This window comes from Lynx rufus, unplaced genomic scaffold, assembly GCF_022079265.1.
Source record: "Lynx rufus isolate CCGP_SWC_20201006 ecotype Redwood Valley unplaced genomic scaffold, mLynRuf1.p SCAF_1, whole genome shotgun sequence".
In the NCBI taxonomy this organism is placed as follows: Eukaryota; Metazoa; Chordata; class Mammalia; order Carnivora; family Felidae; genus Lynx; species Lynx rufus.
Genome location: NW_025814823.1, coordinates 143,953,493 through 143,966,034, shown reverse-complemented (window position 1 = coordinate 143,966,034; position 12,542 = coordinate 143,953,493). Strand labels below are relative to the sequence as shown.

Below are 12,542 nucleotides of genomic sequence, written 5' to 3'. Positions count from 1 at the left end.
GCTCTTCATATTTTTAAATTTTTTTTTTTAACGTTTATTTATTTTTGGGACAGAGAGAGACAGAGCATGAACGGGGGAGGGGCAGAGAGAGAGGGAGACACAGAATCGGAAACAGGCTCCAGGCTCTGAGCCATCAGCCCAGAGCCCGACACGGGGCTCGAACTCACGGACCGCGAGATCGTGACCTGGCTGAAGTCGGACGCTTAACCGACTGCGCCACCCAGGCGCCCCAGAAGCTCTTCATATTTTTAAAATAAAAGAATATTTCAAAAATATATTCTAAAAGCCCAACATTGCAACTATGATTAAAATATAGCAGTTAGAAAATAATTCTTATATAAAAATTACTTATAAAATTACTCTCACATGAAAAACTATTTTTCAACATAAACTTTTATCTTCATTTGCCAACCAAATATGTTGTACCCACCTGTTCTATGTGTGTTTGGGGTTATGATTTATAAACATATGATTGTCTCAATAACTGGTCTGCTTTGATAACATCATCCATGAAAAATACTTACCAGAGTGTTAATACAGATAGAGTTGAGAACACACGCTCCGTTTTGACACTCATCAATGTCAGTGCAGACCTAGTACAGGAAAGTTTAAAGACATACTCCATTTAAGCAGAAATGCAAATAAATTTTGCTTTGATAGCTTTGGGTGAAGACATGGGATTTCAGGTAAAATGATAACAGGAGCGTCGCTTTAGCCACCTCCTTGTGTTTGTACCAATCTGTACTTGACCTAATTTCAAGTGATAGTTGCCGCCTTGGGATTTAAGGTTGTTCAGAAAACAGAACTGGTATGATTCATCTGTTCCTGCAACCTTTTTACTCAGGAAAGTACTTCTATATCCTGTTTGGTACTAGATGTACTTCTGTATGAGGATTCCTAGCTTTCTTCAATTCTGGAAAATTCTCAGCTTCCCTCTGCTCCTACTCTTTGAATTCTTTCTTTGGAACTACCAATATAAGCCAATATTGGACTTTCTCATTAATTTCTCCTTTTGACTCTTAACCTCTTGTTCATATTTTCACATATCTTTAATTTTCTGTGCTGCATTCTGGATGATTTCCTTAGATGCACCTTCCATTCTATATATTCTCTGATAGCTGTCTTGCCCATCTATTGAGTTTTTAATGTCAATGATTACATTTTTCACTGAGTAAGTTTAACCTGTTTTTCAAAGTTGCCTTTTATTTTTCACACTGCCCTATTTTTAAATTATGATATCTATTCCTTCCTTGGCCTCTTTATCCTTTTGAACTGTTTTATATTTATCATGTATCCTCAGGGTAGCTTAAATCACCATTCACATAAATCACCATTTTTGTTTATGAACAAAATGTTTATGAACAACATACCTTTAGCGCCCTGTTTTTGCATGTTCTACTGGCACTGGATTTCAGAGTCTCTGGTATGGCTTTGACATTAGCCAGGGCCCCAGGGATTTTACTGCACCAGGGCTAATTTTTATGTTAATTTTCTGGCTTGTATTTCCATGTGGTATTAGTAACATAGATTTGAAGCTCATAACGGTATATGGCACAAACCTGGAGCTCTGATTTGTTGTGGGAAATATTCCTTTTTGTCAACCATGTCCCAAAGATGACATGAAGTTTCCTTGTTGATTTTGGGGGCTAGTAGTTTTCTCATCTCCTTGTAATGCATGGGTAGGGTTCATGGCTTTATGAAGGCGTGGTAGGTCTTTCCAAAGGTCCAGGACTACATCTGCTATACCTACACAGGTGCTAAAACCCCTGATTCCCACTCCTAGGACTGATACCCAGCTCCTACCTCCCATAAGCATTAATTTGTTAAGTTTTAGCAAGGTGGCTCCTTCTACTTCAGTCGAGTCTACCATATTACTGGAAATCCACTGGGCACTGCTTCTTACTCTCTTACACAAAGCACTGTCTATTTCATTTCGTCTATTTTCCTTGGTTTCGTCTTGGAGACTTTTGTCTTTAGAGGAGAGGATGAAAAACTTTGGGTCATTACTCTAATGGTTTCTTGTTACTCGTCTATGTCCAGCTTGCATCCTTTTTCTCGTCTTAAAAAATGATGCCCTCTAGAATCCTTTGATAGGCAGCTAGGAAATAATGAACCCTTGCCCTTCTTCAAACCTAATAATTTCCCTAAGGTAGTAAAATATATTTATAGACCAACCACTTTTAAGGGCTGAAGACATCAAAAAGAATTTCACAGTCAGTCAGTTAAATAATGGCCAGGATATAGTAGAACATTTGGAAATAAATGGAGACTGTCACAAAGTGCTCAAGTGCTTTATGGCAGTTTATAGCTTATATAAGAAGAAGGGGGGTTTCCTCAGGGGATTATTTCTACTCTTGAAATCCTCTCATCTCTAAAACAGCTTCTTATCAGCAACAATGACTCTATAAAAGTGACCTAATTTTTCAAAGCTTTTATTTGTTTCCTTGATTCTCAAGTTATTCTGCAGGACAAAACGTTCAATGGCTAACAGAATAAGTCTGAAATCATACCACATATTTAGTTTTCCTAGTGATACTCTATTGTTTTCCTAGTGATACTCTATTATCCTGATTTAATAGTTTCCTCCCTACTAGATATTATGAACATCTATACTCAGAAATGAGTTGGAAAACTTCCCTATTTGTCCTTTGTGCACCATGACATTCCACATGGCATTGGCTGTTCAGGGAGGTAAAGGGTTATAATGAAAGAGGTGGGAACAAACCCAAGGTTTTCTGTTGGTAATTAAGATAAAAAATGAGTAGAAAGACCGTAACTTCAGCCCACCTGCTTGTTTGACTTGGCAAAACTGATCCCAACACCCTGCACCATGGGCCCTGTGAAGCCCATGGGGCACGCATCACATCTGAAGCCGGGAGCCAAGTTCACACAGCGCACACCTGGATAGCAGGGATGGTATTTGCACTGGGAACAAAAAAACCCAAAGTCTTTAGCCACATGGAGAAAACACAAACTCTCATTCATCTATTTGTACATGCTTATTTACTTAACTGTCCATTTCTTGGTGACCAAGATGGTAAAAGGATATAAAGGCTTCTAATTTCATAGTTATAGATGGAATCTCAGACACACACAGTATAAGGCTGACTTCTAGTGGGCTTTGCTGTATTACAAATAATGGCATGGCCAAGTGGAAAATGTCCTTAACGATAATCAGTCTACCTCCCAGTGTAAATTCTCTGATATTCTGCCTTGTAACTTAAAACCACCATGGAAGGACAGTGTTCCTGGACTGCCTGTCAGGTGGCTGTTAGATGAATCCAAATGCATTACTAAACCAAATTCTCAAATGAAAAAATCTCAAGAAGACAAGGCCAGGGTAGCTGTTGCTTTTTTCAACAAGATGTGATCTATTAGGGTCTGTGCCTGCCTTCATGCCCTATAGAGTCCACGGATGTTCTAAGGCTCTTGGTAGTCTAGGAGATTTGTTCTGATTTTTTTTTTAACCGCTTCAACTAATGTAAAAAACATGACCACTTCCTGCCCTTTCAAAAGGAGGAAAATTCCAGCTCACAGATAAAAACCAGATGCAGTTCTGTGAAACATGTACAGACGTCTCTCCAAGTGAGGGATTACTACAAACCATCTTAATTGCTTATTACCTGGGAAAGTAATCAGCTGAGTGCTACCATAAGCCTGAAGGAGCTGTGTGAGTGTGTGTGTGTGTATGTATGCACACACACCTAACCTCTTTGCAGGCACCGTTCTTTCTCCTTCTAGTCCTCCTCTGGCTTGGTGGGAGGGGAAAGGCATATTCTGGTGGCGGCCTTGCTACCTACTGTGAACACTGCTTTGGGACTAGACTAAAGACTGGCTAACCACAGTCTTGAAACAATCTCCTTTAGAGGCTTTTGCAAGCCGGCCAAACAGCCTGTGTTTGCTGTATGTCCTTCTGGCTCCATCCCTCAGCACTTTTGGTTACTCACAGGTTATAGGATCTCCTCAACAGGCTTTGCTGGTCTGAGATTCCTCTCTGCACATCTAACCTGAAGAAGTTAGTTGCAACCCCTGAAATATACCCTCACACAGATATTCCCCCTCCCGTGTTTACAGAAGTGTAGAAAAATCCAAACTGTAACAATGACTACATGAGAGAAATAATCGATGCTGGGGTACAAATCTCAGCATTATAGTGACATGGCCCAGCAGAACAGCCGGGAACACAGAGAGGAGATATTACAAACAGAGCCACAATCAGGTGTCATGCCTCCTTCATCCTGCTGCTCATGGTCTTGTGGTCGCTAAGGATTCACGAGGGAGAGTATTTATGTCACCTGGAGAACAGCCCATGTCATCCCAGCATCATCAACCTGGCTTCCTTTTCCATAAGCTGTAGGGTGTACAAGATACTTAGGGAGCCCCTGTCCCGGGGAAGCTGAACTTTTACCTCATCAATATCAGAACAGGTGATCCCATTTCCTGTGTAGCCCTCGGGGCAGGGCCCACACTGAAAGCCATCTCTGGTGTCAGTACATCGGACGCCGCGGAAACAGGAGTTAGAATCACAGCGGCGCACTGGGGGTGTCGAGGATGTCGTGGGCGCTGGGGATGCAGGGGGCACCAGCGTGTTTGGGGTTGGAGACTGAAAGCTCAGTGGACCTAGAGGAAAACCAATAATCCACAGACTTTTTGACCACCAGAAAAACGTAGCTGATTCAAAATGCTATTTGATTTTCCAATGAACTTCCCTTCCCTCCAACTCTGTGCCAAACCTCCAGAAACCATAGTCAGTGTAGCCTCACTCCATGGCCCTTCATCAGTCCTCACCTGCTCGTCCAACTCAGGATGAAGCAGTTACTAGAACAGCACTTACCGCAAGCCTGGCACTCAGCTATGGTATTTCGCAAAAATGATGTTTCCTTGACCTTTAGAAATGGGAAGGGAAAAACAGGATGGAAAAGGAGTATCTGATACAGAATCCAGGAATGAAAGAATCCATGTGTAGCAATCTAGTAAACACTTCTTAAGGTAGTGCTAATGTAGCCTTTGATGGCTCCAAGGAGAGCCATCACATACCTGTCCCCCACTTCCAGAGCCCTTCGAACAGACCTCCGGGGTAGTGGGCCACATGGGGCCACCTGAGGTCTGCCTCCAGGTCCATCTCCCTGCCCCTGCTGCCTCAGCAGCTCCACTAGCTCGTATGATGAGCTTCTTTGACAGGACTAGGGATTTTCGATGCTGTGGCCTTGTTACCTGCTGTCTCAGAAGATCCTTCACCTCTCCCAGGAGCTGGTTGAGTTGGGTCATTTGCCCCAAGAACTGCCGATTAAAGTCTCCTGTAGCAATAGCAAAAGGCAAGGAGTATTCAGCCACTAACAGACATCTCTACCATGGCTCAAAAGCAAATGGTTTCCCAGAGAATCATCATGACAAAAACCCGAGGAGAGGAATTTAACTTGGGGTAATTCATCTAATTCACCTAAAAAAAATGATAATGATGCCATTGGCCGTTAGCCCAAATTCATGAGTTATAAAAATAAAAGTACAATGGAAATATTTCTTGTCCCGCTCTTTGGCACAAGAGCCTGATTTCTGTAGACACATCCTGTACCTGTGCTCTACTGAAGTTCACCTTTCAGTGATGGGAGCCAGCCCACTTGGGGGCTCAGGGTTTATCTGTACTGATGAAGGTGTGCTAATTGCCCAAGAGCCCATACCTGTGCTTGTGGTGGCCAGTGGCTCACTCTGCTGTAGGAAGCAGTCTTGCAGGCTGGCCACCTGGAACAGTGAGCCCCTCACCACCAGCTTCAGCTCTTCCAAGGAATCCTGGAAGAAATCACATTCATACCACACATTGCTGACACTGTTAAAAAAACCAATGTGCTTGCATACTCACATAATTTTCATAACAGAGTAAGTAGCCCTGTATACTTAGACTCTGACAGCTTGCATAATTTTGTGGGTTTGATTTTTCCTAAAACTTGCCAGCCCTATCCTTCTGACTGAAGCAAATATGGAAGTAGCCAATAACCTAGGAAAATGCTGGCATCCAACTTGGCCTGAGGGTTCATCAAGGTGTCTCCGAGAAGAGGAAAGGCTTTTGCTTTTATGGTAAACAAGTTGTTTTGTGGCAGACACCTCTTAAGAATGGTCTGGAATTTAGTTATGGAGTTTAGACTGTAATAAATAAGACACTGATCTCAATTTTAAACGCTATTGTTTATGAAGTATTGTAGGGTAGTTCTATTTTTAGTCTTTTGAGGAAACTCCATACTGTTTTCCAGAGTGGCTGTACAAGCTTGCATTCCCATATCATCCTTATTTTAAAAATGAGGATGTTCATATGTGAAATTTAAGACACAAAACAGATGAACATATAGGAAGGTGGGGGAGAGCAGAGAGGAAAGCAAATCACAAGGGATTCTTAACAACAGAGAACTGAGGGTTGATGGAGGGAGGTGGGTGGGGGATGGGCTAGATGGACGATGGGTATTGAGGAGGGCACTTGTGATAATGAGCACTGGGTGATGTATGTAAGGGATGAATCGCCAAATTCTACTCCTGAAACCAATACCGCACTGTATGTTGATTAAAATTTAAATTAAAAAATATGTAAGTAATAAAGAAATAAAACAAGGACACTAAGTATTTTCAGAGTAATTCTGTTTTCTAATTTTGCTAAGTTAATACGCAACACATGCTATGTAACAGATATTGTTTTGGACATCAGGCTATAAGCTCTATGGAGGCGGGGCCATGACTGTTTTGCCCACTATGCTTTCCTTAACGCCTAGAATATGCCTATTTGTTAGCTGACTGAATAAATAAGAAGGTGACTATGAAGATAGAATACTGTAGTCTTTGACAGTCTAAGGATTTAGAACTTTTGGAAAAATTCCCATGAGTTTAGTTTCTCATGACCTTGACATGGCTGTCTCCTGGCTTTTAGAAATTGACTTATTTAGTGGTACACACTAAATTCTGAAATGGTCAGTGACACAATTTGTGACTGTCATTCTGATTATTTGGGCTACTTTGGGGATTCAGAAATAAAGTTTTGCATATCTCTCTATTCACTATTTTTTTCTCTATATAAAAATCTATACTAAGTCTATATGTGTTTTTCTCTTTTTCTGCAAAAACAAAAGAACCCTTGCATTTTAGCTTTCTTGCAGTTTCTGCTTGAAAATGCTTCCTATTCTCCAAACACAAAATTCCAGTATCAGATTCATTGTTTTTATATTATTATGTAAAACTTCTCAGCATTCCTAGTTGTAACGGAAATTATTGCTTATACCCAGTCTCTTTGTACAAAGGGATCAGAGCAGCTTGTAACTAAAGCACATACAATAAAATAAAGTAGAAATGGAAATGAAGATTGAGACACAGAAGATAACATTATGGGCCGTAACAGATGAACACAGTTACTGATTTTGGCATTGACTTCTACATCAATGGAAGGTAAAATTCAAGAACTATGACCAGTTATAATAAATGGGAAGGACAAAGAATGCTAGTTCTTTATAGGAAACACATTATTTCCTGGCACAAAAATTTAAAAGCAATATATGTGGCAATTTCTAGGGGAGGTGCCATGATATAATAAAAAATACCATCAACATATCATAAAACAGAAAAGGGGTGATGAGACTTTTAAGGCCTCATGGAACTAAGTTGGCAGTAAGGTCTTTTTTGCTAGGATTGCTCTAACAAGACACATGAAAAATGTCCCTAGTGCTTGGAGTTTCCAATCATTCTTTGTCACTTTCATTAAAAACAGTAAAATTATAGAAAGATTTAAAATAGATCATCCTATTGCTCTAAGATTTTGTTTTTGTTTTATGTAATCTCTAGGCCCAATGTGGAGCTCAAACTCAAGAACCCACAATCAAGAGCCGCATGTTCTACCAAACGAGCCAGTCAGGGGCCCCTCTAAGATTGTTCTTTAAATTTTTGCTTTTCCTTTCCAACTTCAGAGGCTCTCAATTTTAGCTTCTGATTAGAATCAGTGTTATTATTATTATTTAAAAAAAATTTTTTTTTAACGTTTATTTATTTTTGAGACAGAGAGAGACAGAGCATGAACAGGGGAGGAGCAGAGAGAGAGGGAGACACAGAATCTGAAACAGGCTCCAGGCTCTGAGCTGTCAGCACAGAGCCTGACGCAGAGCTCGAACTCACGGACCGTGAGATCATGACCTGAGCCGAAGTTGGATGCTTAACCGACCAAGCCACCCAGGCGCCCCTAGAATCAGTATTATTAAAAATACTTAGGCCTAGGCACCACCTCTACAGAATTTAATTCAATTTGCCTTGAGCCTAGGCCCTCTTTCAATAGGTTTTTAAGTTCTACAGGTAATGCTAATTATGCATCCAGAATGAGACCCACACATAACCTCAGCATACTCCTCTGCATTCCCTGAGCCTGGGCTCTTTCCACTTTGGAGAATGGCTTATGGGTTTCTACCTGTGCCTTCCTCTGGAAGGTCCTTAATTCAATGGACTCAGGACTCTGGGAAGAGCCGGAAAAGGCTCTGGGGAGATTGTGAACAGAATCCACTTGGGTGCAATCCATGTAGAGCTCTACAGAGCCAGTCCCTCGCCGCAAGTTGGTGAGTCTCAGGAGGACCCTGTGCCGCCTGCCATCAGCCAGATGCAGGTTGTTGAAAACCACCAAATGAATCCTCCCATCGTTCTTCAGGTAACGGAGTACAGCTGGAACCAAGCACATATCAACCAAGGGTGAGAAAAGGATGAGAAAGGGCAAGTCTCTGCTAAACAGCCTGTAGGTCACAAGGCTGGGTTACTAGAAAGAATGCAAGCAAGTTGGAACCATAAATATTCAACACATTGTGTGCCAGGCATTATTCTAGACACCTGTAACCCACTCTGTTGTTGAGGATGCTTTGTGCTCATGGAAAGACAGACACTAAGTAGCACATCTGAAAACAAACAATTTCAGACAGTGGTAAGTACAATAAGCAAGCAGAATCCATCAAAAGTCAATTGAAATCCAAATAAGCTCCTGAACGCATAAATCCATTAATTTACCAATTCATTTATTAAGCACTACAATGGAGCTGGGTGCTGCCCTTAGTTGCTTTCAACACTTAATTTCTATTCACTGCAACCCTATCAAAGTGGAATAACTCCAGATGACAAAAGTGAACGTCAGGTAAGTGAAGGAACTTACACAAGGACACCTAAGTGGCAAGACTAGAATTTGAAACTGAGAGGAGGGCACCTTTTGGGATGAGCACTGGGTGTTGTATGGAAACCAATTTGACAATAAATTTCATATATTGAAAAAAAAAAGTAAAAAAAAAAAGAAACTGAGAGTGGTTTATTTCATGACTAAAGGAATGCGAACTATGGCTAGGCCTTTCTAAACATATATTGAATGGAGTATTATCTGTCATACTGTCCCTCTGCAACCCATCTTCAATTTAACAATGCTCAGAAAACCTAAGGTATCTATGGTTGCAAAAGAAGGACTAAGAAGAAGATCTACTATCTTATTTTCTGTTTGATTTTTTCTTTTTTTATGTAGGTAGCTATCTATTCACATATATCCTTAAGCTCAAGCATTTCCACTTCTTGTTAAATAAAAATTCTTACAAACTTTAAGATTCTGGTTTTCTGTCTTGCTTTTTACTCCATTACTTTCTTGAATTTATTGAGCCCTGAGCTGAAATCTGTTCAGCTGAGCCTTTGGGAGTTAAAGCCCATCGGGTGAGGTTTGCTCTAAAGACCCAAGTTTGGTCTTGGGAGCAAACCGATTTGCTTCTAAGGGCTTAGTGAGTCGACCCAAGAACACCTCCAAATTCATCCATAGGTACCATTGCCAAACTCCAGTTCATTGCCAGAAATAATCATTTCAGGAATATGTAAGAAACATTTGGTACAACATATATGCATAAAAAGAGAGGGTGCACTAGCTACTTTAATTTTAGTGTAATCATGAAATGGGATACTATGGAATAGGTGCGCATTAAAAACACAGAAAGAGTCCTGGTATTTTGTGGAGTGAGAAACACGTTGAGTCACAGTATAATTTCGTTCAGAAAAAAATATACAGAAATTTAGAAGGAAATATGTCAACTTTAATATGGTCATTGGTGGGTGCTTGGATGATGTTTTCCTCTTGCTCATCCTCAATGTCTAATTTTTTTCACAAGAAACATGCGTTATAGTATACAAAAAAATAATTAAGAAGAAGTGAATTACGTACATATACCCAGACTGTGCTGCTGTCAAGCTGTATGATTTGTAGCAAGTAACTTGGACTATTTTTCCACAGGTACCTTTTCTGAAGAGTGTAAATGCCAACTTGGTGCCTCCCCGTGGAGTAACCAGCCTGTTGATGTTGTAGTACTGCCAGAAAAAATAATCACCACTATGAAACTTTCAGGATTTATTTGAAGACTTCCTCCAAATGTATAAGGCCGTCTAGGTGGATATTCCCACCGCTTCTAAAATCTGCCCAGATCTGTTTTTCCATTTGACCATGACTGGAGAGGGCCAGATAGCCTTAGGTTCTGTGATATGCAGAGATGCCAGGAGGAGTAAGGAAATCTTCTTTTAAGATCCTATGTGCTCACCACCACTCGCTTACCAAGAGAAAACAATTGGTAAGACCTGGCAGGACAGACTGGCTAAAAGACCTTTCTCTGACTCTAATATAAAACATAGTATTTTATATATGGTGGTATGAAGAGAAAGAATGGGAGGGAAGAAAGCAGACATGAGTAGACATTCTCGAGGCATTATAAATATGGGATACGCTAGAATTTTTACCTCTTTATTTAATGTTGTTCAGAATTTAAACAAAAACTGCACAGCTGGAAATTGAAGGCATATATGGTACCCAAAAGAGGGAGAAAATTGGTCAAAACCTATGGACTAATTCAACTTTTCAGAGCTCATTTCTTTATTGTTTTGAACAGTTTTACAAATACCTGGAGTTTTACAGGCCAGTGAGAATACCACTTGGGCCACCAAACTTCAATTAGGTCATAGACCTGTATACTCAACATCTCCTTATTCTCTTCACACCACAACCTCAGTGCCTCAAATTAACAGTTTAAGAGGATACACACAGTGGCTTAAAACAGATAGCCTTGGTTTTCTTCCTCAAACTGAGATTTCTGTGGAATTCAAAGGAAACATATTTTCATGGGCATCTTGCCTGCTTTTAACAGGCTTTCCAGGGCATGTGGGCCATGATTTATTTTCATAACTGAATCACTAAGTTTAATTTTATAAATAGTACCCAGTGGAGCACTTTACACATAGCAGGTGCACATTAAATGTTGTGAACATGAACTTTCAATGAATAATAAAATGATTGCATGGAAAGTGTTCCATATATAAATTATGAAGTTTAGAGAGGGGCAATTCAATATCTACTGCAGAGAGCAAAACCTACTGTTGTGCTCATGCTGTTATTTAAGGGGATTCTATACTTCTGCCTGGCTTTGTGTTGCAGCGCAGTGCTGAAATGACAAATTCCTCATGCTCCTAGATCTGGTGACAATGGCAAGAGGAAACAAAAGGAAAAGAAGAATCACAGAAACTTCCATCTTCAAAACGTCCGTTAGCAGAAAAATTATCAAGTGCTTTGACATTTACCATTCTTCATATTTGATCCAGTGATTCTCATTTCTCTTATGGCTTCCATTTTTCATTTTTCTTTTTTATTGCAAAGTAAGGAGTTTCAATGCTTCAGTGCTTCAATACTTATTTTATCTTCAGAGCAGTAAGACTACCCCAGAGGGCAGACAGGCACCTGCTCAGGAAACTCACTGTTGTCACATCAGTCACACTGAGTTGAGACACATTCTAAAGCTCTGGCTCTAGGAGCTTGCAGCCTGCGGGGTGGAAGTTTCCCCGACCTTCTCCAGAGACAGCACCGTTGGAGCAGGAGAGGGCAGACATAGTTGCCTCCCTCTCTCCGGCCCCCTTTTCCAGTGCTCACCTTGCCCTATCTTAATGCAACACACATACACACAGCAGAGAGAGCAAAATGGAGCAGAGATACTACAGAGGTAATAACATAATCAGGTCCCCCCCTCCAGGAGGGGTGCAAAGCCAGTCCCCTGAAGCTGCTAAGAGTGGTCTTCTCCTGGGTCAACCACACCTCTGCCCATCGCCACCTCCAGGAACACTGCACTCAGGAAAACAGTCATCGGTACAGCTTTGTTTCTTCAGCTGCGGCACACTGCGTTCTCTTATTCCCTCTTCACTCACCACTAGCTGAAACCGGTTTGGTGATAACTGCCTGAAAACCGCGTCTTCAAACGGCTTTTCTGTCTCCACTCTGTTCTGTCGCTGGTTTTGTCCACCACATTCCTGCCTCACGTTCCCACCGAAAGCTTCTCTCTGCACAATTTATCTAGACCGACAGCTTGAGCTCCTTAAAGGACTCTTCTGACCAAGTTATTGCCTTCTCAAAGCCGCACACAAGCAAGCAACTGAAATCTTGTAATAGCTCCCTAGTGGTTCCTAAATAACATCTAACCTCCTGATCCCAGGACTAGCTGCAACCTTCCCCCTGCCTTCATTACCCAGCCAAGCTGAAC

At 41.0% G+C, this 12,542-nt stretch overlaps 1 protein-coding gene across 1 annotated transcript in view; it reads right to left on the bottom strand.

The window, feature by feature from the left end:
- THBS4 (thrombospondin 4) overlaps window positions 1–12,542 on the bottom strand; it is a 42,503-nt gene that overhangs the window by 16,261 nt on the left and 13,700 nt on the right. The window contains exons 3-9 of the mRNA XM_047088483.1: window positions 8,429–8,676; window positions 5,679–5,787; window positions 5,215–5,297; window positions 4,835–4,886; window positions 4,409–4,620; window positions 2,788–2,925; window positions 525–593 (exon numbers count right to left, since the gene is read on the bottom strand). Coding sequence (XP_046944439.1) covers window positions 525–593; window positions 2,788–2,925; window positions 4,409–4,620; window positions 4,835–4,886; window positions 5,215–5,297; window positions 5,679–5,787; window positions 8,429–8,676 — 911 coding nt within the window. The remainder of the gene's footprint in view (window positions 1–524; window positions 594–2,787; window positions 2,926–4,408; window positions 4,621–4,834; window positions 4,887–5,214; window positions 5,298–5,678; window positions 5,788–8,428; window positions 8,677–12,542) is intronic.